Genomic DNA, 26,424 nt, shown 5'->3' with positions numbered 1-26,424 from the left:
AGCACAGGCTCCAGATGCACAGGCCCAACGGCCACGGCTCACGGGCCCAGGTGCTCCGTGGCACGTGGGATCCTCCCGGTCTGGGGCACGAACCCGTGTCCCCTGCATCGGCAGGCAGACTCCCAGCCACTGAGCCACCAGGGAAGCCCCTATTCCTAGATATTTTATTCTTTTTGTTGTAATGGTAAATGGGAGTCTTTTCTTGATTTCACTTTCAGATTTTTCATCATCAGTGTATAGGAATGCCAGAGATTTCTGTGCATTAATTTTGTATCCTGCTACTTTACCAAATTTACTGATTAGCTCTAGTAGTTTCCTGGTAGCATCTTTAGGATTCTCTATATAGAGTATCATGTCATCTGCAAACACTGACAGCTTTACTTCTTCTTTTCCGATTTGGATTCCTTTTATTTCCTTTTCTTCTCTGATTGCTGTGGCTAAAACTTCCAAAACTATGTTGAATAAGAGAGGTGAGAATGGGCAACCTTGTCTTGTTCCTGATCTTAGTGGAAATGGTTTCAGTTTTTCACCATTGAGGATGATGTTGGCTGTAGGTTTGTCATATATGATCTTTATTATGTTGAGGAAAGTTCCCTCTATGCCTACTTTCTGCAGGGTTTTTATCATAAATGGGTGTTGAATTTTGTCGAAAGCTTTCTCTGCATCTATTGAGATGACCATATGGTTTTTCTCCTTCAGTTTGTTAATATGGTGTATCACATTGATTGGTTTGCGTATATTGAAAACTCCTTGCATTCCTAGGATAAACCCCACTTGATCATGGTGTATGATCCTTTTAATATGCTGTTGGATTCTGTTTGCTAGCATTTTATTAGGATTTCTGCATCTATGTTCATCAGTGATATTGGCCTGTAGTTTTCTTTCTTTGTGACATCCTTGTCTGCTTTTGGTATCAGGGTGATGGTGGCCTCATAGAATGAGTTTGGGAGTGTTCCTCCCTCTGCTATATTTTGGAAGAGTTTGAGAAGGATAGGTGTTAGCTCTTCTCTAAATGTTTGATAGAATTCGCCTGTGAAGCCATCTGGTCCTGGGCTTTTGTTTGTTGGAAGATTTTTACTCAGTTTCAATTTCAGTGCTTGTGATTGGTCTGTTCATATTTTGTATTTCTTCCTGATTCAGTCTTGGCAGGTTGTGCATTTCTAAGAATTTGTCCATTTCTTCCAGGTTGTCCATTTTACTGGCATAGAGTTGCTTGTAGTAATCTCTCATGATCTTTTGTATTTCTGCAGTGTCAGTTGTTACTTCTCCTTTTTCATTTCTAATTCTATTGATTTGAGTCTTCTCCCTTTTTTTCTTGATGAGTCTGGCTAATGGTTTATCAATTTTATTTATCTTCTCAAACAACCAGCTTTTAGTTTTATTGATCTTTGGTATCGCTTCTTTCATTTCTTTTATTTCTGATCTGATTTTTATGATTTCTTTCCTTCTGCTAACTTTCGGGTTTTTTTGTTCTTCTTTCTCTAATTGCTTTATGTGCAATGTTAGGTTGTTTATTCAAGATGTTTCCTGTTTCTTAAGGTAGGATTGTATTGCTATAAACTTCCCTCTTAGAACTGTTTTTGCTGCATCCCATAGGTTTTGGGTCGTCGTGTGTCCATTGTCATTTGTTTCTAGGTATTTTTTAATTTCCTCTTTGATTTCTTCAGTGATCACTTTGTTATTAAGTAGTGTATTGTTTAGCCTCCATGTGTTTGTACTTTTTACAGATCTTTTCCTGTAATTGATATCTAGTCTCATAGCTTTGTGGTCAGTAAAGATACTTGATACAGTTTCAATTTTCTTAAATTTACCAAGGCTTGATTTGTGACCCAAGATATGATTTTTCCTGGAGAATGTTCCATGAGCACTTGAGAAAGATGTGTATTCTGTTATTTTTGGATGGAGTGTCCTATAAATATCAATTAAGTCCATCTTGTTTAATGTATCAGTTAAAGCTTGTGTTTCCTTATTTATTTTCAATTTGGATGATCTGTCCATTGGTGAAAGTGGGGTGTTAAAGTCCCCTACTATGAATGTGTTACTGTCAATTTCCCCTTTTATGGCTGTTAGTATTTGCCTTATGTATTGAGGTGCTCCTATGTTGGGTGCATAAATATTTACAATTGTTATATCTTCTTCTTGGATCGATCCCTTGATCATTATGTAGTGTCCTTCATTGTCTCTTCTAATAGTCTTTATTTTAAAGTCTATTTTGTCTGATATGAGATTTGCTACTGTAGCTTTCTTTTGGTTTCCATTTGCATGGAATATCTTTTTCCATCCCCTCACTTTCAGTCTGTATGTGTCTTTATGTCTGAAGTGGGTCTCTTGTAGACAGCATATATATGGGTCTTGTTTTTGTATCCATTCAGCCAGTCTGTGTCTTTTGGTGGGAACATTTAGTGTATTTACATTTAAGGTAATTTTGATATGTATGTTCCTATTACCATTTTCTTAATTGTTTTGGGTTTGTTATTGTAGGTCTTTTCCTTCTCTTGTGTTTCTTGCCTAGAGAAGGTCCTTTAGCATTTGTTGTAAAGCTGGTTTGGTGGTGCTGAACTCTCTCAGCTTTTGCTTTTCTGTAAAGGTTTTAATTTCTCCATCAAATCTGAATGAGATCCTTGCTGGGTAGAGTAATCTTGGTTGTAGGTTTTTGTCCTTCATCACTTTAAATAAGTCCTTCCAGTCCCTTGTGGCTTGCAGAGTTTCTGCTGAAAGATCAGCAGTTAACCTTATGGGGATTCCCTTGTGTGTTATTTTTTGTTTTTCCCTTGCTGATTTTAATATGTATGTTTTCTTTGTATTTAATTTTTGACAGTTTGATTAATATGTGTCGTGGCATGTTTCTCCTTGGATTTATCCTGTGGGACTCTCTGTGCTTCCTGGACTTGATTAACTATTTCCTTTCCCATATTAGGGAAGTTTTCAACTATAATCTCTTCAAATATTTTCTCAGTCCCTGTCTTTTTCTCTTCTTCTGGAACCCCTATAATTTGCATGGTGGTGCGTTTAATGTTGTCCCAGAGGTTTCTGAGACAGTCCTCAGTTCTTTTCATTCTTTTTTCTTTATTCTGCTCTGCAGTAGTTATTTCCACTATTTTATATTCCAGGTCACTTATCCGTTCTTCTGCCTCAGTTATTCTGCTATTGATCTCTTCCAGAGTATTTTTAATTTCATTTATTGTGTTCTTCATCATTGTTTGTTTTATCTTTAGTTCTTCTAGGTCCTTGTTAAATGTTTTCTTGCACTTTGTCTATTCTATTTCCAAGATTTTGGATCATGTTTACTATCATTATTCTGAATTCTTTTTCAGGCAGACTGCCTATTTCCTCTTCATTTGTTAGGTCTGGTGGGTTTTTATCTTGCTGCTTCATCTGCTGTGTGTTTTTCTGTCTTCTCATTTTGCTTCTCTTACTGTCTTTGGGGTCTCCTTTTTGCAGGCTGCAGGTTCGTAGTTCCCGTTGTTTTTGATGTCTGTCTCCAGTGGCTAAAGTTGATTCAGTGGGATGTGCAGGCTTCCTGGTGGAGGGGACTAGTGCCTGTGTTTTGGTGGATGAGGCTGGATCTTGTCTCTCTGGTGGGCAGGTCCACGTCTGGTGGTGTGTTTTGGGGTGTCTGTGGACTTATTATGATTTTAGGCAGTCTCTCTACTAATGGGTGGGGTTGTGTTCCTGTCTTGCTAGTTGTTTGGCATAGGGTGTCCAGCACCGTAGCTTGCTGGTCGTTGAGTGAAGCTGGATGTTGGTGTTGAGATGGAGATCTCTGGGAGATTTTCACCATTTGATATTAGGTGAAGCTGGGAGGTCTCTTGTGGACCAGTGTCCTGAAGTTGGCTCTCCCACCTCAGAGGCACAGCACTGACTCCTGGCTGCAGCACCAAGAGCCCTTCATCCACACGGCTCAGAATAAAAGGGAGAAAAAGTAGAAAGAAAGAAAGAGGATAAAAGAAAATAAAGTAAGGTAAAATAAAATAATTATTAAAATAAAAAAGTGTTAAGAAAAACAATTTTTTTAAAGTAAAAAAAAAAATCAGAAAAACGGATGTATAGAATCCTAGGACAAATGGTGAAAGCAAAGCTATACAGACAAAATCTCGCACAGAAGCAGACACATACACACTCACGAAAAGAGGAAAAGGGGAAAAAATAATAAATCTTGCTCTCAAAGTCCACCTCCTCAATTTGGGATGATTCGTTGTCTATTCATGTATTCCACAGATGCAGGGTACATCAAGTTGATTGTGGAGATTTAATCCGCTGCTCCTGAGGCTGCTGGGAGAGATTTCCCTTTCTCTTCTTTGTTCTCACAGTTCCCAGGGGCTCAGCTTTGGATTTGGCCCCGCCTCTGCCTGTATGTCTCCTGAGGGCTTCTGTTATTTGCTCAGACAGGACGGGGTTAAAGGAGCCGCTGATTCGGGGGCTCTGGCTCGCTCAGGCCGGGGGGAGGGAGGGGCTCGGAGTGCGGGACGAGCCTGCGGCGGCAGAGGCCAGAGTGACGTTGCACTAGCTTGATGTGCGCCGTGCGTTCTCGCGGGGAAGTTGTCCCTGTATCCCGGGACCCTGGCAGTGGCGGGCTGCACAGGCTCCCCGTAAGGTAGGTGTGGAGAGTGACCTGTGCTCGCTCACATGTTTCTTGGTGGCGGCAGCAGCAGCCTTAGCGTCTCATGCCCGTTTCTGGGGTCTGCTCTGTTAGCCGCGGTTCACGCCCGTCTCTGGAGCTCCTTTAAGCAGCACTCTTAATCCCTTCTCCTCGCGCACCAAGAAACAAAGAGGGAAGAAAAAGTCTCTTGCCTCTTTGGCAGGCCCAGACTTTTTCCGGGATTCCCTCCCGGCTAGCCGTGGTGCATTAAATCCCTGCAGGCTGTGTTCACGCTCATTCTACAGAAGCCGGAGCCTCAGCCACCAGCCCCACCCACCCCTGTGGGTGCGCAGACAAGCCTCTTAGGCTGGTGAGTGCTGGTCGGCACCGATCCTCTGTGCGGGGAATCTCCCCGCTTTTCCCTCCACAACCCTGTGGCTGCGCTCTCCTCCGCGGCCCTGAAGCTCCCCTCCTCCTTCGCCCGCAGTCACCGCCCGCGAAGGGGCTTCTAGTGTGTGGAAATCTTTCCTCCTTCACAGCTCCCTCCCACTGGTGCAGGGCCCATCTCTATTCTTTTGTCTCTGCTTATTCTTTTTTCTTTTGCTCTACCCAGGTACGTGGGGAGTTTCTTGCCTTTTGGGAGGTCTGAGGTCTTCTGCCAGCGTTCAGTAGGTGTTCTGTAGGAGTTGTTCCACGTGTAGATGTATTTCTGGTGTATCTGTGGGGTGGAAGGTGATCCCCGCGTCTTACTCTTCCGCCGTCTTCCCCTTCTCTCTATCCTGATTCTTATATTGTACATTTCTTTGGATTTCTTGGCCTTGGTCACAAAAATCAAGGCTTATTTTTAAGGCTGCTCTTCATTCATTCAACTCAGCAGTCATTGGTCTTTAGACCCAATACCATTTGAGGAATTGTGGAAGATGTAAAGAAATGAAAGTCATTGGCTTAGGCTTCTGGATCTGCAAAATCAACTCAGGCATATAAAAGAAACATGCTTGAAAAAGTGACTGTACAAAGGTTCAATTTTAAAGTGGGAAAATAATAGAGATGTAGTTAAGTGCAAGAAGAACGACGTGTAGCCGTATTAGCACGTTGCACTTGGCCTTATACTTATGAATCAAGACTTGACAGTGATGTCTGGTATTATATAACGATGTAAAACATTTGGATACAGCTGTATGACCATTTATTTTATTTTTTCTGGGGTTAATTTGTGCTTTTATAAGTGAAACAAAAGTTTTGCCAAAAATGTCTGTCCTGAGTGTGAATTCTTTTTTTTTTTTTTGAGACTTTTTTTAAAGCAGTTTTAGGTTTACAACAAACTGGACAGGAAGGTACAGAAATTCCTCATGACCCCCCTCCTCACACATGCATAGCTATTATCAAGAGTGGTAGCTTTTTTTTTTTTTAAACCAGGGATGAACTGCCTTGACACATCATAATCAACAAGTCCACAGTTCATCTTAAGGTTCACTTTAACAAAGTGAATATTATTGCATGTTCTATGGGTTTGGACAAAAGTATAATGACATATATCCATCATTATAATGTCATACAAAGTATGTCACTGCTCATAAAAACTTATATACTCTGTATTCATCTACCCCCTCCCCTCAAATTCCTGGCACCAGGAATTTGATCTTTTTATTGTGTATTTATTAAGTTGCTGAGATATGCCTGTGCATTTTGCTTAGTAGGTCTAATAATGTGTTGGTATATTTTCTTTTTATTAAAAAGAATGACACATACATTTCCCTAAAAGAACATTACCCTCTACACAAATTGTTTATCTTTTTGGCTCATTATAGGTTTTGGGTTATGTGGAATTCCAGAGAATCTTATAGGAGCTTTGCTAAAGACTGGAGTAAAAGGACTAACTGCAGTCAGCAACAATGCAGGGTAAGCGTGCATTTTTAAAACAATTGGCTTGAAAGAAATGACAGTCCTCCATGATACTGAAATGAAGTCTATCAGTGAAATGAAAAATTTCCCTATTGACAAGAACAATATGCTCAAGGATCAAAAGATAATGTTTATTGGGACTTCCGCTGCAGTCCAGTGGTTAAGACTCCGCGCTTCCACTGCAGGGGGTATGGGTTTGATCAGGGAAACCAAGATCCTGCAATAAAAAAAGAAGTATGTTCAAATTGAGTCCTTCATTTTAAAATTTAAAGAGGTTCCTTTATGTTGTATGTTATTGTAGATCCTTATTTATAAAGGAAGATGGACATCTATTTGAAATCTGTTTCAAGTCTTTTCTTTTGGTTATGCCCTTACCCTAGACGATACATAAAGAATACCATCAATCATTACAAATGTTGCTGTTCTTGGTAAAAGGAGGAGGGTATGCAGCTGGCACTTAAGCCAGTAGGCTCACATATCAAAATGGTCAAAAATGAGCCATAACATTTTAATGATGAATGGCCTGCATATTAAAATATATTTAGTTATCAAGGAAAAAGCTATTTTTGTGAAAAATGGTAAATTGTCAGCTCTCTTTTAATAATGAAGGACTTTAAAGATCTTAAAAATTAACCGAATTGGCAGTTAGTTTAGTCTGTTATCATAAATGCAATTTAGAAAAAATAGCACAGATTACTTAGGAAACAAAACTGATCTACATTTGTGCTCATTTTTTCCTTTGCTGAGTTTATTTATGCTATTATTTTCATTTGGAAGGCTCTCCACTTCTCTGCCTATCCACATCTTTCCCATCTTACAGAAGAAGCCCTATCTAATTATAGAGCTGCTCTAGCCTTCATTGATCTTTCCCCTTTCTGAATGCCTTTGGAGATGGTTAGCCTTTCTTTATGTACTGAATTGTATTTATTATCTCTGATGTATATTACAGGCCAATCCTGTTACTTGGAGTAGTTTTCTTTGTTCTTTTTATTTATTTTTTGGCTGCCCCACGCGGCATGTGGGATCTCAGTTCCCCCACCAGGGATCAAACCTGCGCCCCCTGCAGTGGAATCGTAGAGTCTTAACCACTGAACCGCCAGAGAAGTCCCTAGAGTAGTTTTCTATTTCCTGCTATGCTTAGCCTATAGTCTCAGAATCACCGAGAGTTGGAGCTGGATGGGATTGTAGAGATCATCTGTTCCAGTTCCCTCATTTAACAGGGGAAACTCATCTGTAATCCAGGAAGTAACTTGTTCATGATCACTTGGTATTTCTTAAACACATCCTGTGCCCTTTGAGCGGACTTTATATTTATTAAAAATACTTTTGATTATCAGTACTTGGTTGGGTTTTCCTGTTAGCTCAGTGCTTACAAGGAGTGGTGTAGATCAATGTAAATTTTCGATGCAGAGTAGGTACCAATAACCTACTTCGCTGAACTCAAAGAAGGCACTTTGCACACCCTCATTGGAAGTTGATTCTCATAATTAGAGGAGTCTAAATCCTTGAGGTCTATAGGGATAAGGGCTTTGTTTTGATCCTTAGAGTCAGATAAATGAGGACAACTTAGCATCACTTTATTGGAGAACCAACGACATGGTTTGAGTTGTTGGGTAAATGTAGAGAACATGGAATTAGAAGTAATGGTTATCACCAATATGTGGAATCAAAAAGAATGATACAAATGAACTTATTTACAAAATGGAAATAGACTCAGACATAGAAAACAAACTTATGGTTACCAAAGGGGAAAGGGGGCAGGGGAAGGATAAATTAGGAGTTTGGGATTAACAGATATATACTACTATATGTAAAATAGATAAACAAGGACCTACTGTATAGCACAGGGAACTATATTCAATACCTTGTAACAACCTATAATGGAAAAGAATCTGAAAAAGAATGTATATGAATATATAACCAAATCACTTTGCTGTACAGCTGAAACTAATACATTGTAAATCAACTATACTTCAATTTTAAAAAAAAGAAGTAATGGCTATTTTCTCCTAAGACTCCATCTATATAAGTTCTGCCTGAATTGGAAGTCTTTCCAAAGCTCAGGATTCCTGATTGTCTACTTTTGTTTTATTTGCTTTTAATGATCACTAAGACCTGTTGGCCTGAGGTACCACTTACTTTGCTATGGAGTATTAACTGTTAGTCTTGATACGACAAACCCTACCTTAGGATCATTCAGATGAATTAATACTTTGATATGGGTTGATTAGGAAGGCAGGAAAATTGCTGATGTTCCTTTGATTTTTGGAAGACTTTGACATATGAATTATAAGCCTGTATAAACCAAAAGTTTCATGATATGCTATATATCAACCAATTAAATCACAGAGCCCAGGGAAGAATAGGTGTGCTATATTAGTTATTTTCATTTCCTTGTGACAAGGTAATTTTGGATTACAGTTCTTGAAGGTGGGGGTTTAGACAACTCCAAGGGCAGCCCCACTTACATGTAGAAGACTAATAAATACTAACAGGTAATATGTGCAGCACTCCTCCCATATCCATGATTTTGCTTTACGTGGTTTCAGTTATCTATGGTCAACCTTGGTCTGAAAATATTAAATGGAAAATTCCAGAAATAAACAATTCATAAGTTTTAAGTTCCAGGCTATTCTGAGTAGTGTGATGAAGTCTCGGACCCTCCTGCTCTGTCTTGCCCTGGATGTAAATCATACCTTTGTGCAGTGTACCCCTCCAGCTGGTCACTTAGTAGCCACCCCGGTTATCAGATCCATGGTCATCAGATCCACTGTTGCCGTATCCTCGGTTATCAGATCCATGATCTGTATCGCAGTGCTTGTGTCCAAGGAACCCTTATTTTACTTAATAATGGCCCCCAAGTGCAAGATTATTATTAACAGTGGAGAGCTGTTTCTTCCAGCCCTGGGCCTGATGGGATGAGGGGAGGGGGCTGTTTGGACCCAGAAGAAAGCCTTATGGAGAGGGCTATCCAATGTGCTGCAGCCTGCCAGGGAGAGAGCCAAGGGAATAGATGTCCTGCTACCATTCTCCCCCCACACCCCCCCCCCCAACCCCCCTGGTGGTGCCTTACACTGGCTGAACCCAGTCAGCAATGGATGGGCCCAATCAGAAGCCAGAGGGCAGGGCACCCCATGATTCAGTCTACATAGGGCAGCTGCCCCAGGCTAGAGGTTGGAGAATGGATCCGGAGGGACACATAGCAAATATCCAGCATGAAGACTTGATGATTTTCATTTTTATTACAAAGAAGCCAGTGAGGAGGGGGAAAGTGAAATCAAGCAATAAATTCATTTGACAAATGGTTAACAGATGTTTATGTAGAACGCTATCTGGAGGAAGAGTTTCCAAGAGAGATGGAAAGCCAGTTCAAAGCCCCTAGAGAGGATGTCTGGTATGTTTGAGGGACTGTAAGGAGGCCAGCAGAGGTAGAGAAGTGAGCAAAAAGGAAAATGGGAGGAGTGAGGTCAGAGGTGTGAAAGGGCATTCCATCCCAGCCTTGCAGTCCACTCTAGAGACATTTGCTTTTACTCTAAATAAATGGGTACCAAGGCAGGGTTTTGAGCAGAGCAGTGACATGATCTGACATATTTTATTTTATACTTGTATTTTTGGCTGTCATTTTATGAGTAGATCGTAGCAGGCAGGATTAGAAACAAGAAAGGTTACTGCAGTATCCAGGAAAGAGATGGGCCGGTCCCAGAGAGGGAGTGAGAAATGCTCAGATTCTGGATAGATTCTGAAGATAGAGTCAGGATTTTCCAATAAAGTTGCTGTGGAATGTGTGTGTCAGAGATCACACCATGAATTTTGTTCTGAAGTAGTGAGGATGGGGCTGCCATCAGGTGAGATGAGGAAGGATGCAGATGGAGCTGAATTGAGGGGAACAGAATTGTTTACCTGAAGAACTGAAGGCCTAGCTAGATGGTAATTAGCAGTAGGTGAAAAACAAACAAAAAACATAAAGCGTTTTGTGTAATGTTTTGCAAGACTGACTTTTTAGTGATTTGTAGCCCTCTAGTGGACAAGTGTGTTATCAATCTTCAGGGAATTTTCACATCTCAAAAATGCACTCTTGAAAATACTTGTTATTTAGGCTTTAGTCTTCTTTTGAACCAAGTAAGAATAAATCATGCAGGTATTTCTTTTACACTCATGGTGGGTGGGAAATGTTATTAGATTCAATATTGGAAGCTAGGACTATAAACAAGTCTATCAGGAGGTTGACAGTTACCTGTTACCTGAACTACTTTAAGGTATTCAGTGTGTCGGGACAGTTGGGGGGAGGTTAGAGGCTTGGAAATGCATTCTGAGAATTAGGAAAGAGTTAGTTGAGTGGGAATGGCCATTTGTGGGCATGAGAATGAGGAGGGAGAGTGAAGTCGAAGTTGGGAGAAAAGGAGGTTGTCAGGAGAAATGTGAGTGGTTTGTCATATAAAATTTCAAGTTTTTGAAAGTAAGTGATATGAATGTTCTATCAAATATCCCTTGATTGTAAGCTGCTTGCATTTTCCTTCTAGGGTTGACAACTTTGGTTTGGGCCTTTTACTTCGATCCAAGCAGATAAAACGCATGATCTCTTCGTATGTGGGTGAAAATGCAGAATTTGAACGACAGTATTTATCTGGTGAATTAGAAGTAGAGCTGACACCTCAGGTAAAAAAAAATTCTTTTTTTTTTTTTTTTTTTTTTTTTTTACAATACTAATTTATTTTAAAATTTACCTTTTTCCTCCTAGAAATTTCATTGTGTAAGAGAGGTAAGGTAGAATGCTCTTTTGCCAAACCAAGGAATTGTGTTTATAGGTCACACCTCTTGATTGCTAGAGAACTAGTTTGTTGCTGTGCACTGAAAAAGAAAGTGAAAATATCTAGGCTTCAGGATAAAATTTTAAGTTTGGCACTATAATGTATATTTCATTGGCGCATGCAAAAGAAATTGCTGGAATGTTTGATGATTGTCCTAAAAGTCAATTCCTATGAATCATAGAATTAGAAATTTGTGGGGAATCTGGTCTTGCTGAAACATAGGAAAGTAAAGGCCATGGAGGGACTGCATCACAGAGTAAGTGCTGGGATCAGAGCCCAGGTGTCTAGAGAGCTGACGCCATTACAAAGGAAGCAGTGATTGCAATTAATCTAGCAAGTTTCTGCTCACTTTATACACCATTTCCTCTCCTAACTGATTGAAGAGTTTGTCACTGAGCAAAGTTTTTGAAGCCTTATGAGTAAAACAAGGGTCTACAGGTTGTATACATTACTCTTCCAGTTTGACATGGTCTGCCTTCATCTCTGAAACTGAGCCCACCACACTGCTTTATTTTGTCAACAGAATGTATTATTACCACTAACTTCATCAAGTTGGTAATAATGTGATATAGCAGAATTTTTAAAAATTCAATCATTAAATCACTGTATATGCTTATCTGGAGAGAGCAGGCGTGGGAGAACTGTTTTTTCTACCCGAAGTTTAACAGTGTTTTTCCAAGTCGCACCTGATCACTCTACAGTGTTGGCACCTGTGTCTCTCATAGCATTACACATGCTTGATTTATCCAATCTTCATTTAAAGTTTTTTGAGAATAACAAAAGGTGTACTATCTTCATCGCTTGTGCCACTTTTACAAAATACCACAGACTGGGTGGCTTAGAAAAGACAAATTTATTTCTCACTGTTATGGTGGCTGAGAAGTACAAGATCAAGGTACAGGCTGATTTGGTTCTTGGTGGGGGGAGGGGAGAGAGGGAGAGGGACAGTGAGAGGGAGAGGGAGAGCACGTGCAAGTGAGTGCTCTGGGGTCTCTTATTATAAGGACACTAATCCTCTTTGATCAGGGCCCTACCCTTATGACCTCATTTAACCTTGTTGCACGTTGGGGGTTAGGGCTTCAACGTGTGAATTTTGGGAGGGGGGGGGAACACAAATTCGTCCATAGCATATAGTTTTCATCTTCACATTATAGGTTGAGGTAATATATACTTTGAGTTGTGGAGCTATTGAAAATTAACTTTTCAATTACCTTTTTTATCTTTTTGACTGTGCTGGGTCTTTGTTGCAGTACACGGGCTTCTCTAGTTGTGGCGCACGGGCTCTAGAGTGCACAGGCTCAGTAGTTGCAGCACACTTGCAGGGCTTCTCTCTAGTTGTGGTGCGTGGGCTTAGTTGCCCTGTGGCATGTGGGATCATTAGTTCCCTTACCGGGGATTGAACCTGCGTCCCCTGCATTGGAAGGTGGATTCTTAACCACTGGACCACCGGGGAAGTCCCTGCCTTTTTTTAATCTTTTGCATTATCCCTTATTTTGTCAGAGGGCATATACATGGGAAAGGAACTTCCTTAATATTTCTTTCACATTCTTCCTTTAAGCTGAAAGAAGTCAGAATTTCTTGCCCCAGCTTAGTGGTGCATGAGTAAACATTGGCTCTGGGAACTCGTTTTGCAGCCTGAGAGCCAGGGAGGAAGTGCTGATGAAGTGGTAGGGATTAGGACTCCCTTGGGGGTTGGATGTGGGGTCTTAGTGGTACCTGCAAGGGGCCTGTATGTGGCAATAGTCGATTTTCATGCCTTTGCCCAGTTGGACAAAGAGGAGTATAGTATTCAGGGAGGGTGGACATAAAAAATATTTTAAGGTAGGGAGTGTTATTATGGTCGTTTTGATGATTTAATTTTTGTGGATGTTATTAACTTAAAATACCCAAAGTGCAGGGAAGAGTCACCTCTGTCCATCAGTTAGAACAGAGAACCAGGTATCTGGAAGGTTTTCAGTTATGTCACAGGTCCATCCTTCCTCAGAATATACTGCCTATTCCAAATGACTCAGTGTCTGAAATCCCAGCTGTTAGTCCCTTCTTTGAGTTTAGTATTTAAAGGCCCCAGTTCAAGTGGAAACTTGTTTTCAGGTTGGGACAATATTAACACACCATCATTAATATCTAAACCTAGGGAATTCCCTGGCAGTCCAGTGGTTAGGGCTCTGTGCTTCCACTGCAGGGGGCATGGGTTCTATCCCTGGTCGGGGAGCTCAGATCCCACAAGCCGCGTGACACAGCCAAAACAAAACAAAACAAAACAAAATCTGAACCTATTCTTACTACTGGGTAGCTAGTCAGTTACCTAGTCTGAATATGATGTAGCTAGACCGTAATAAGATGTTTCACATTAGGGAGCGTGTCAGGAAACGTTCGGGTCAGAGTTTTTACCCTGTGGGAAAACCAGGTGGAAAGGCAGGTGGTGGTGGAAGAGCTGGGGAAATTAGGTTTGAAATCACTGGTCCCTAGAAAGGGGACAAAGATGATCAGAAGAAGATACAAAAAAACTTAACATATAGCTGTTCCTACTCTGAAACAAAATTTGAATCTCTCTTGGCTTTTTAAAAACCATTTTACCTGTATGTTGTACTCTTTGCCTATCTTGAATTTTTCCTTAGTTAGATAATGTAGTAGATAAAATACTTACGAGAATGGTTTAGAATAAATTCTAGATAGGTTTGAACGTTTTACATTATTATTATATAATCATAACATTGTTATTAAAGATAAGGTTCAGGCCATGCCTACATAGAGCACATAGTAAAACACAAAATTTATGTTTTTTAATGTATACAGTTAAAGTTACATACTTCACATTTGGAAATTTCTTTAAAAATATTACAGATAGACTGATGTAGAATGTGATGTCAAGAAACCAGTGGAGACATGGAAGCTGAAAGCACTAATATACAAATAAGCTGTTCCATTAAGAATTAAGGATTAAGGATAGAGAGGTTGTTGTCTAGAAAGATAGTAACTGTTTTACATTGATATTCTAGCCTGCGGTGTCAGCGAGACAAACCAGTATGCACTGCTGGGTGTGGTTTAGATTGATAAACACCTAGAAAACAGGGATGGTGCCTGTAAGTTTTTCTGTGTCTGCAGACAGAAGTGTTTAATGGACTTCTGATGCAGTGTTGTTTTTTCACTTGTAGGGCACGCTTGCAGAGAGGATTCGTGCAGGTGGGGCTGGAGTTCCTGCATTTTACACCAGCACAGGGTATGGGACCCTAGTGCAAGAAGGAGGGTCACCGATCAAATACAACAAAGATGGCAGCATTGCCATTGCCAGTAAGCCAAGAGAGGTAAGAAAGCTGGATATCTCTATTAGCACAGGATTCCAGGTGGACTCATTGGGTAACTAAGTATAAAACCACACCTGTTGGGCTTCCCTGGGGGCGCAGTGGTTGAGAGTCCGCCTGCCGATGCAGGGGATGCTGGTTCGTGCCCCAGTCTGGGAGGATCCCACATGAGCCATGAGCCATGGCCACTGAGCCTGCGCGTCCAGAGCCCGTGCTTCGCAACGGGAGAGGCCACAACAGTGAGAGGCCCGCATACAGCAAAAACAAAACAAAACAAAACAAAACAAAACAAAACAAAACACATCTGTGTGAGAACACCGTCATTCATTCCGTAATGTAAACATGTTAGGTAAAATTTCTAGCTAAAACTGAGCATCTGCTAGTAACTTAAATCACATAGAGAGACCAGAATAAATAAATGAGAAGAAAAGAATCTGTAATCCATAGAAGAGGTACAAGTCAAGATTAGTTTTAGGGTAAGTTTTAAGAAATTTAGGAGCGTTTATAATTGCTGATTATGTTTATGTGGAAAATAGAGTAGATGTATGCTATATATGGTATTAAACTCTTCATGCTCAGGCCCCTTCTGGATGTGATTGAAGGGGGAGAAAAAAGCCAAAGAAATCACAAGTTTGTCTACAATCTTAAAAAGCGGGGGCAGTTATAACTATATAATGGAACAGAGAGTTCATATTATCTCCTTTGTCCTTCATTTTGTATACTGGACCTATTTGAATAACTTAGTTTTATTTAAAGTGCTAGATAAGATGGGGTATCTTTATACTGGGTAACTTCACTCACATATTAGAAAAGAATAGGGACTTACCTGGCAATCCAGTGGTTAAGACTTCGCCTTCCAATGCAGGGGTGTGGGTTCGATTCCTGGTCGGGGAACTAAGATCCCACATGCCTCACAGCCAAAAAACCAAAACATAAAACAGAAGCAATACCGTAACAAATTCAATGAAGACTTTAAAAATAGTCCACATCAAAAAGAATCTTTTTAAAAAAAAAAGAAAAGAAAAGAACTCTAGATATAGGTATTTGAGATACTCAGGTTTGAGCCAGTTTTTAAAATGACACATGCCAGCTGTATTTTTAGTGTCTTTCCCTTTTCCCTGCCCACATGGCTCATGAGCATTAACAAATGTTGCAGAAATGCTGAGCTTATCTCTAGGGAAGCAAAAATTTAGTAAATCAAGGGCTTTTATCACCTTTCTGCTTATAGGGATGTTAGCTCTGCACGTCCGTGTTTTGAGGGAAGATAAAGGTCATGCCCTTGTCCCCTGCTGTCCAGTGTTTATCCAGCAGCGTCCTCCATCTGGAGCTTTGCCTTTCTGATTAGAGTGACCTATATTGACCCAAAGGTTTTGTTAAAATTTTTCATATGCTATCTTGCTTCTTTCTTTACCGCCTAATTAGGTTTAAAAAGTTTTTGACGAGGTAAAGGACAGGAACCTAATTATTAAGATGGATCTTGGTTAATATAGATAAAGATGCCTGGCAAAATCGGGTGAATGCTTTGAGAGCTTGCTAGAAGTTACAGCATTAACTCTCCTGGTGAAAACATAGGATAGACTAGAATCTGTTCTGAATGCCTGGGTTCAGGAGGTGTAGGAATCTAGCAGTTTTGTCATTTTGTCTGCATCCCCTAGGAATACAACAGTAATTTCTTGAAATGATTCTTGTTAGCTCTTTGTTGTCCTTGATTACGGTGGGAAGAGGAAATGAGTGAATTCCTTAGGTCAGTGATAGTTATTGAGGACCTTCTGTTTGTCAAACACTGGTCTAAGCGTGGTGGAAAAAGGGGTGTTCTAGACCAAGTCCCCCTGACAGGGAACAAATAGACAAACACACAATGTCAATACTGGAAGTGCTGTGAACACAAATCAAGTAGGGCAAAGGCAGAGAGGATGATGAGTGGTCAGGAAGGTGTGCTCCAGGCTGGGTCAGGGAAAACCTCTCTGAGTAGGTGACATTTGGTAGAGACCTGAATAAAATATGGAATGAGCTGGGTGAAGATTATAGGTTTGTGCTCTACTCAGAAGGAAGAGGAAGGACAGGGTCCAAGGGCAGGCTTGCCTCATGTGTGGAACAGCAGGACAGTGAGACTGGAACAGAATGGATGAGGAGAGAGTGGTAGGGTTGGAGGTTAAAGAGAGGCAGGAGCCAGGCTACACGAGTTTGGCCTTTACTGAGTGTGGTGAGAGGACAACAGGGTGTTTTGAATATGGTGGGACAGTGATGGGATCTGAGTTACATTTTGGAAAGAGCACCGTGGCTGTTGGGTAGTGAGATTTTTTGCTGGAGACCCAACAGCAGAAGCAGGGAGACGGATGAAGAGGCTGTTGTATTAATCCAGGTGGGAGTGGAAGGTGGTTTAGACTAAGGTGGTAACAGTGGAATTTGTGAGAAGTGGTTGCTATTGGGAAATACGTTGATAGTAGAGCCAACAGGATTTACTGAGTAAGAAAAGACAAGAATCAAGCATGCTGCTTATTGAAAAGGGCCGAGCATGGGGGTAATCAAAGAGCTCTGCCTGGACTTGGTGTTTTTGAGACATTCATTAGCTTCCAAGAGGAGGTGTTCTGTAGGCTCGAGCTCAGCGCCGAGAGGGTTGAGAGCTGGGGTAGGAACTTTGGAGGCATCCGCACGTGGTGTTTAAATCCATGGGACTGGGGCTGAAGTGTAGACACAGAACAGCTCTTTTGCCTTTAAGGGTTTAGAAGAGGCCTGACATTGAAAGGTTGAAAAGAGGAAAGGGAGCAGCAAATAAGATGGGAAAGAGCATCTAGTGAGTGGAGAGGAAACCCAGGGGAGTCCGGTGATTTGGAAGATGGGAACTTTTACAAAGGAGGAAGTGGTCAACCGTGTCAGAGTATGAAGAGGTTGGGTAAGAGGACTGGAAATTGACTGTTGGGTTTGGAAACGTGGAAGTCATTGGTGACCTTAAACAGTGATTTTTCTGGAGAAGAGGATTTTTCTGGAATGGTGAAAATTTGACTGGAGTGGATTCAAGAAAGGACTGAAAGATGGGGAAGTGGAGACTCTGACATGCATAACTCTTTCAAGTGAATATAACAGCTAGTTGGACAAAACCAATTCCTCTCCTGTTTTAAAATTTTAGAATAGTGAACACTTAGCAACTGCTGATGTGTAGACTCTTCAGGAAATTAGATAACTGGAATAGAAAGAAACGCCAATGTTTTTACTTTGCCCTGGCTTAGCATATATTTAGATGTATATGTAGTTCTCTAGATCTGTATGTAAAGGCCTCAGCTATCATCTCTGGTGATGGCTGAAATACATAAGACTTAAACTATATTGATGTATAGGTTACAAATATCTTTCATATAATTTGTCTAAGTTCATATTAATATGATCCTCATTCATCAGTGATTCCCTAAATTCATTGAGCTTTTCTAACAGGAAAGTGGGATAATGTCTTTAAGGAAACTGTTCTTTAAGAAATGATTCTGTTTTAGTGCAGATCAAAACTACAATGAAGTGTCACCTCACACTGGTCAGAATGGCCATCATCAAAAAGTCTACAAATAATAAATGGTGGAGAGGATGTAGAGAAAAGGGAACCCTCCTACACTGTTGGTGGGAATGTAAATTGGTGTAGCCGCAATGGAAAACAGTATGGAGGTTCCTTAAAAAGCTAAAAGTAGAGTCACCATATGATCCAGCAATCCCACTCCTGGGCATATATCTGGAAAAGACAAAAACTCTAGTTCGAAAAGATACATGCACCCCAATGTTCATAGCAGCACTATTTACAATAGTCAAGACATGGAAGCAACCTAAATGTTCATCAACAGATGAATGGTTAAAGATGTGGTACATACATACAGTGGAATATTACTGAGCCACGAAAAGAAATGAAATAATCCCATTTTCAGCAACATGGATGGACCTAGAGATTATCATACTAAATGAAGGCAGACAGAGAAAGACAGATATCATATGATATCACTTATATGTGGAATCTAAAAAAATGATATAGATGAACTTATTTACAAAACAGAAATAGACTCATAGACACAGAAAACAAATTTATGGTTACCAAAAGGGAAAGTGAGGGAGAGGGATAAATTAGGAGTTTGGGATTAACATACACACACTACTATATATATATACATAAACAAGAACCTACTGTATAACACAGGGAACTATATTTAATATCTGTAATAACCTATAATAGAAAAGAATCTGACAAAGAATATATATGTATGTGTGTACATATATATGTCCGAATCACTTTGCTGCATACCTGAAACTAGCACAATACTGTAAATTAACTATAATTTAAAGAAAAAGAGAATTTCTTGTTTTAAACCACAGTTAAAGAAAAGTAAATGTACTGGAGCTTTCTCCAGCTTTCTATAAAATGCATGTAATTTGTCCACTAGGGGGCGCAGTAGGAATGAAAATGGAGTTTGGCCTTCAAATGGCTCCCACCTTGTGTGGTGATGGAGAGAGGTATTGACGTCGTTTCTCCTCTTCCTTTCAATTCCCAGAGCTAAGTCCCCTTGAAGAAAAAAGGAACAAAATGCCGCAGCATACTTTTGCTTTATACGTCTTCTCCCCTCCCCTCCCATTTGGAGTAGAATTAAAAGTAAATAAACATACAAAAATCAATAGCCTTCCATTAGACCAGTAATGACAGAGAGAAGGTATAATAGAATAAAATATAACAGTCACAATGGTATCAAAAACCAAGAAGCACCTATGAATAAAGCTGGAAAATATATACAAAGCTTTTTCTGAGGGAAAACTATGAAACTATTGAAGGAGGTAAAAGAAGACTTTAAAAAATGTAGGCCTAGGGCTTCCCTGGTGGCGCAGTGGTTGAGAGTCCGCCTGCCGATGCAGGTGACACGGGTTCCTGCCCCGGTCCGGGAAGATCCCACATGCCGCAGAGCGGCTGGGCCGGTGAGCCATGGCCGCTGAGCCTGTGCGTCCAGAGCCTGTGCTCCGCAACGGGAGAGGCCACAACAGTGAGAGGCCCGCGTACGACAAAAAAAAAAAAAGTAGGCCTATATTCTCACAGGTGGGAGGATATAGCATGTCAGTTCTCTACAAATTTTAGGAATCCCAATTAAAATCTCAACAGAGGATGATGGATTCATTAGAAGAGATGAATGGATTTTTATAACTATTTTAGGTAGGAAAACAGTGCATTGCCTGTTTCATGCAACTTACATGGTTTTCTGGGGCTCTTTTTCGTGTTCAGTATGTAAATTATTCACACAAATAATAGAGTGAGTGCTAACACACACAGTCTATGCCGTAAGCATATGGAGCTTTCAGTTCCTCACCATTGCCAAGCTTCCTCTTGCTTCTGAGCCTTTGCACATGCTGCTCCCTCGGTGGCCTCTTCACCATTTTTTTTTTTTTTTTTGCGGTACGCGGGCCTCTCACTGTTGTGGCCTCTCCCGTTGCGGAGCACAGGCTCCGGACGCGCAAGCTCAGCGGCCATGGCTCACAGGCCCAGCCGCTCCGCGGCATGTAGGATCCTCCCGGACCGGGGCACGAACCCGCATCCCCCGCATCGGCAGGCGGACTCTCAACCACTGTGCCACCAGGGAAGCCCCTCTTCACCATTTTGACGAAGCCCTGGTTGCCTGCACTACTCTTCCTTGAAGTTTCAGTTTAGATCTCTCCCTCTTTTCTAACTAGGCTCCTATCCTTATTATCTGCCTCTATCAGAGCAGGGAGCACAACCAAACAAGACCTCTGCAGATCCTGCAATGCTCTCTTTGTCTCTTGCAGGTGAGGGAGTTTAATGGTCAACATTTTATTTTGGAGGAAGCAATCACAGGGGATTTCGCTTTGGTGAAAGCCTGGAAGGCAGACCGAGCAGGAAATGTGATTTTCAGGTAATATAATGGTTTTAAAAAATGTTAAATGTAATGCATTTCAGCAACTTTATATTTCCGAAATTATGATTACAAAATGGATATCTTGATGTGTTTGGTATTTAAAAATTTATTTTAAAAATGGCTTAAAATCAAACACACCTGTGTGTGTGTATATAGGTGGGTGCAGAACCATTGCTGTGCAGTCATGCTGGTTTGACGCACTTGAGGACATCTGTTCTGATTGGTTGGTACCCATGGTGCACTGTTTGTTAACTATTTGAATCTGTATATCCTCGTATATAGTCACATACAAATTATTTTTGCCCGTGTACTTTAGTTGCCAAAACTAGTTACAGTGTTGTGACATGCTTAAAAAATGTGACTAAAGCACACAATTATATTTAATTTTGACAGTGTTATTTATATGAATTGTCTTAAAATGCCTGTTACTTTGATATTATGGAAAAATATTGCTAATAATCACTTAGGTCAGTTCTTTTCCAGGCCTATTGGTGTCTTCTAGGAAATGCTGATAAAGATTATGTCTGTAAAGTTGGTTACCCTTAATAATGTTCAACTTTCATTCTCGTTATCTAGATAGCCACAGATATTAAGCCACTTAATAGATTTAAATACCTTTTGATTACCCTAAGCATACTAAATACCTAGTTTTAGTATCTTGGATTTAGGGATTATATAGTTGTTTTTGCAAATTGTGCCACGTTTGAATATATTCATAAAAGTTTTTCAAAATGTTTGGTCTTGAAGACGTCACCTGTTAGGTTACAGAAATACTTGTCTTTCTCATAATATTGGCCTTTTCCTGCTTTTAGTTAGTGATATTTTTTATCTTTACCAAATGCAGCTTTGGTATGATCACAATTAAATTACCAGTGGTCACTCTCATGTTTTTGTTCATTTCTGAAGATCTTCTATGACATTAATACTGTATTTGATTTCTTGAATTTAGCCAATTTTTTGGTTCCTTTGTTTTTGTTTTGTTTTTGTTTTTTTGTCCGGGCCACAGCGTATGAGATCTTAGTTCCCCAGCTAGGAATTGAACCCGTGCCCCCTGCAGTGGAAGTGTGGGTCTTAACCATTGGACCACCAGGGAAGTCCCGGAATTTAGCCAATTTTTGATATTATAACTAATTTTGGCAGTTACAGAGGACATTTTGAATGATGTCTACCTTATTTGACACCTTGATGTAATGCTTGCAAAGCTTAGTTGTTGTTTTTTTTTAAAGGTTAATGAAATTGTATAGTAGCAAATGGAAATGAATTATTTAAAGTATTTCCATGAGTTTATCCTGTGCTTTATTGCCTGTTATCTAAAGACTGCACAAGGGCTATTCTGAGTACAGACCTTATGCCTGTAGTTTCTGCTCAGTAGCCATTGAGCTTTGATGTGAAATGAGAGTGCTTGTCCCCAGTGGTCAGGTGGCCTAGATTCTTAAGATACTGACTTCTAGGCTGACCTTCACGTTTAGTGGGACAACTGGTACAGAGGTCTGTCTAGACCATTGTTAGAGTGGGCAGGCTCTGCATGCCTGCACCTCAGGCCACTCTGCCCTTGGAGCTTTTGATGCTGGATGTCTGGTGGAATCCAACACGGTAACTTGTCAAAGTACACAAAGATTCCTCTCTTGAGGACACACCTATCCTTGAATCCAAGTGAAAGAAACATTGGTGTCACAAAGAGCTGTTAAGGCATAGCTGTGAATTATTTCTCTTTACCAAAGAATTTTCCCTATCAATTTACACTCTCAGAAACAAAAGTGCATTAAAATTTTTATAACTAGAGGAAGTGCATTAATTTAGGAACTTGGGAATGCAGAACCATCAGCAAAATTGGCCGCTTCTTAAAATTTTTCACTTCAGGATCTGATGGGGGGGTTGTAGCTTTAAAAATTTCATTAGAAGTTGGTTCTCCACACTGATCTTTACGACTCACAAATCACCCATGAATGTTTCAGTTAATTTCAGCAATAGGTTTCTTTAATAGGAGTATAATTACTATACCTTCTCATATAAAGCACTTGCTACTTCTCTTAATATTTTAACAAGAGCAAGCTTAGTGAAATATTTAACTATAAAACAAAGTGGCATCTCAGGTAAAAGACTTAGAGAAATTAGTTTTAGAGTAGATTTGTTAATATCCATTTTATTTTTCTGTGTATAACTATGTTGAATATGAAAAATATTCCCTCTTTCTCTTAACCCCATATAAAGCTATATAACTGAATGAAGTGACCATCGTATTGTTTTTGTTTATAAAATGGCTATAGAACTTAACGAAAATATGATACACTCTTAAAAAGATTCACAAAGTCTTGGTTTACAGAAATTCTTTTAATCTATAATTAAAGCTGAGAGAGATACTTATTTTGCCCTTCTTTCTCCACTTCCTTATTCCTCTAATGTAGGAAAAGTGCAAGGAATTTCAACTTGCCTATGTGCAAAGCTGCAGAAACCACAGTGGTGGAGGTAAGAGAAGTTATTTCTGATTTCCTGTTGTTAATTTTCAAAGTTGATGTTATGTATTAGTTCAAGAAAAAGTACAATCGTTCATTTGTTTTCACGAAGGAGGGCAAGCAATAACCACTTTTTCATTTTGGATGTTGAAGGATTCTATTTAAATATATCATAGTTGAAGTTTTGCTGGAACATGAGCTTTCTGGTTACTATGGTCTCACTAGAACACTCTGTTTGGGAATCAAGCTATCAGGCTGACCAGCTCATAAAAGTCTTTTGGTACTTGAGTAAAGTGGACCTTCTTGGGTGAAGTCTCCAGGTGAATTTTTTTTTTTCACTTTTTTCTTTTTTTAATTTAATTTAATTTTTTTTATACAACAGGTACTTATTAGTTATCTATTTTATACATATTAGTGTATATATGTCAATCCCAATCTCCCAATTCATTCCCCCTGCTTTCCCCACTTGGTGTCCATACGTTTGTTCTCTGCATCTGTGTCTCTATTTCTGCCTGGCAAACCTGTTCATTTGTACCATTTTTCTAGATTCCATATATATGCGTTAATATATGATATTTGTTTTTCTCTTTCTCACTTATTTCACTCTGTATGACAGTCTCTAGGTCCATCCACTCTCTACAAATGACCCAATTTTGTTCCTTTCTATGGCTGAGTAATATTCTATTGTAAATATGTAACACATCTTCTTTATCCATTCGTCTGTCAGTGGGCATTTAGGTTGTTTCCATGACCTGACTATTGTAAATAGTGCTGCAATGAACATTGGGGTGCATCTGTATTTTTGAATTATGGTTTTGTCTGGGTATATGCCCAGTAGTGGGATTGCTGGGTCATAAGGTAATTCTATTTTTAGTTTTTTAAGGAACCTCCATACTGTTCTCCATCATGGCTGTATCAATTGACATTCCCATCAACAGTGTAAGAGGGTTCCCTTTTCTCCACACCCTCTCCAGTATTTGTTGTTTGTAGATTTTCTGATGATGGCCATTCTGACCTGTGTGAGGTGACACCTCATTGCAGTTTTTTTTTTTTTGCGGTATGCGGTACTCTCACTGTTGTGGCCTCTCCCGTTGTGGAGCACAGGCTCTGGACGCGCAGGCTCAGCAGCCATGGCTCACGGGCCCAGCCACTCCGTGGCATGTGGGATCTTCCCGGACCGGGGCACCAACCCGTTTCCCCTGCATCGGCAGGCGGACTCTCAACCACTGCGCCACCAGGGAAGCCCCTCATTGCAGTTTTTTTTTTTTTTTTTCGGTACGCAGGCCTCTCACTGTTGTGGCCTCTCCCGTTGTGGAGCACAGGTTCCAGACGCGCAGGCTCCGCGGCCATGGCACGGCATGTGGGATCTTCCTGGACCGGGGCACGAACCCCTGTCTCCTGCCTCGGCAGGTGGACTCTCAACCACTACGCCACCAGGGAAGCCCCTCATTGCAGTTTTGATTTGCATTTCTAATATAATTAGTGCTGTTAACCAGCTTTTTGTGTGCCTCTTGGCCATCTGTACGTCTTCTTTGGAGAAGTGTCTATTTAGGTTTTCTGCCCATTTTTCGATTGGGTTGTTTGTTTTTTTAATATTGAGCTGCATGAGCTGTTTATATATTTTGGAGATTAATCCTTTGTCCATTATTTCTTTTGCAAATATTTTCTCCCATTCTGAGGGTTGTCTTTTTGTCTTGTTTATAGTTTCCTTTGCTGTGAAAAAGCTTTTAAGTTTCATTAGGTCCCACTGTTTATTTTTGTTTTTATTTCCATTTCTCTAGGAGATGGGTCAAAAAAGATATTGCTGTAATTTATGTCAGAGTGTTCTATGTTATCCTCTAAGAGCTTTATAGTGTCTGGTCTTACATTTACGTCTTTAATCCATTTTGAGTTTATTTTTGTGTATGGTGTTAGGGAGTGTTCTAATATCATTCTTTTACATGTAGCTGTCTGGTTTTCCCAGCACCACTTACTGAAGAGACTGTCTTTTCTCCATATATATCCTTGCCTCCTTTGTCATAGATTAGTTGACCATGGGTGCGTGGGTTTACCTCTGGGCTTTCTATCCTGTTCTATTGATCTGTATTTCTGTTTTTGTGCCAGTACCATATTGTCTTGATTACTGTAGCTTTGTAGTATAGTCCGAAGTCAGAGAGTCTGATTCCTCCAGCTCCGTTTTTTCCCCTCAAGGTTGCTTTGTCTATTCTGGGTCTTTTGTGTCTCCATACAAATTTTAAGATTTTTTGTTCTAGTTCTGTAAATAATGCCATTGGTAATTTGATAGGAATTGCATTGAATCTGTAGATTGCTTTGGGTAGTATAGTCATTTTCACAATATTGATTCTTCCAATCCAAGAACATGGTATATCTCTCCATCTGTTTGTGTTGTCTTTGATTTCTTTCATCGGTGTCTTATAGTTTTCTGAGTACAGGTCTTTTACCTCCTTAGGTAGGTTTATTCTTAGGTATTTTGTTCTTTTTGTTGTAATGGTGAATGGGATTGTTTCCTTAATTTCGATTTCTGATCTTTCGTTGTTAGTGCATAGGACTGCAAGAGATTTCTGTGCATTAATTTTGTATCCTGCAACTTTACCAGCTTCATTGATTAGCTCTAGTAGTTTTCTGGTGGCATCTTTAGGATTATCTATGTATAATATGTCATTTGCAAACTGTGACATTGTACTTCTTCTTTTCCAATTTGTATTCCTTTTATTTGTTTTTCTTCTCTGATTGCCGTGGCTAAGACTTCCAAAACTATGTTGAATAATAGCGGTGAGAGTGGGCATCCTTGTCTTGTTCCTGATCTTAGAGGAAATGCTTTCAGTTTTTCACCATTGAGAATGATGTTTGCTGTGGGTTTGTCATATATGGCCCTTATTATATTGAGGTAGTTTCCCTCTATGCTCACTTTCTGGAGAGCTTTTATCATAAATGGATGTTGAATTTTTCAAAAGCTTTTTCTGTATCTATTGAGATGATCATATGGTTCTTCTTCTTCAATTTGTTAATATGGTGTTTCACATTGCTTGATTTGCATATATTGGATAATCCTTGCATCTCTGGGATGAATCCCACTTGATCATGGTGTATGATCCTTTTAATGTGTTGTCAGATTCTGTTTGCTAGTATTTTGTTGAGGATTTTTGCATCTATATTCATCAGTGATATTGGTCTGTAATTTTGTTTTTTTGTAGTATCTTTGTCTGGTTTTGGTATCAGGGTGATGGTGGCCTTATAAAGTGAGTTTTGGAGTGTTCCTTCCTCGGCTATATTTTGGAAGAGTTTGAGAAGGATAGGAGTTAGCTCTTTGCTAAATGTTTGATAGAATTCACCTATGAAGCCATCTGGTCCTGGACTTTTGTATGTTGGAAGATTTTAAATCACAGTTTCAATTTCATTACTTGTGATTGATCTGTTCATATTTTCTATTTCTTCCTGGTTCAGTCTTGGAAGGTTATACCTTTCTAAGAATCTGTCCATTTCTTCCAGGTT

At 40.0% G+C, this 26,424-nt stretch overlaps 1 protein-coding gene across 1 annotated transcript in view; it reads left to right on the top strand.

The window, feature by feature from the left end:
• OXCT1 (3-oxoacid CoA-transferase 1) overlaps window positions 1-26,424 on the top strand; it is a 143,062-nt gene that overhangs the window by 6,540 nt on the left and 110,098 nt on the right. The window contains exons 3-7 of the mRNA XM_065873138.1: window positions 6,388-6,478; window positions 11,002-11,137; window positions 14,445-14,594; window positions 20,370-20,476; window positions 22,885-22,945. Coding sequence (XP_065729210.1) covers window positions 6,388-6,478; window positions 11,002-11,137; window positions 14,445-14,594; window positions 20,370-20,476; window positions 22,885-22,945 — 545 coding nt within the window. The remainder of the gene's footprint in view (window positions 1-6,387; window positions 6,479-11,001; window positions 11,138-14,444; window positions 14,595-20,369; window positions 20,477-22,884; window positions 22,946-26,424) is intronic.

Source organism: Phocoena phocoena, chromosome 3 (assembly GCF_963924675.1).
Source record: "Phocoena phocoena chromosome 3, mPhoPho1.1, whole genome shotgun sequence".
In the NCBI taxonomy this organism is placed as follows: Eukaryota; Metazoa; Chordata; class Mammalia; order Artiodactyla; family Phocoenidae; genus Phocoena; species Phocoena phocoena.
Note: the sequence above shows the minus strand (reverse complement) of the source record. Positions and strands in the feature narration are given on the sequence as shown.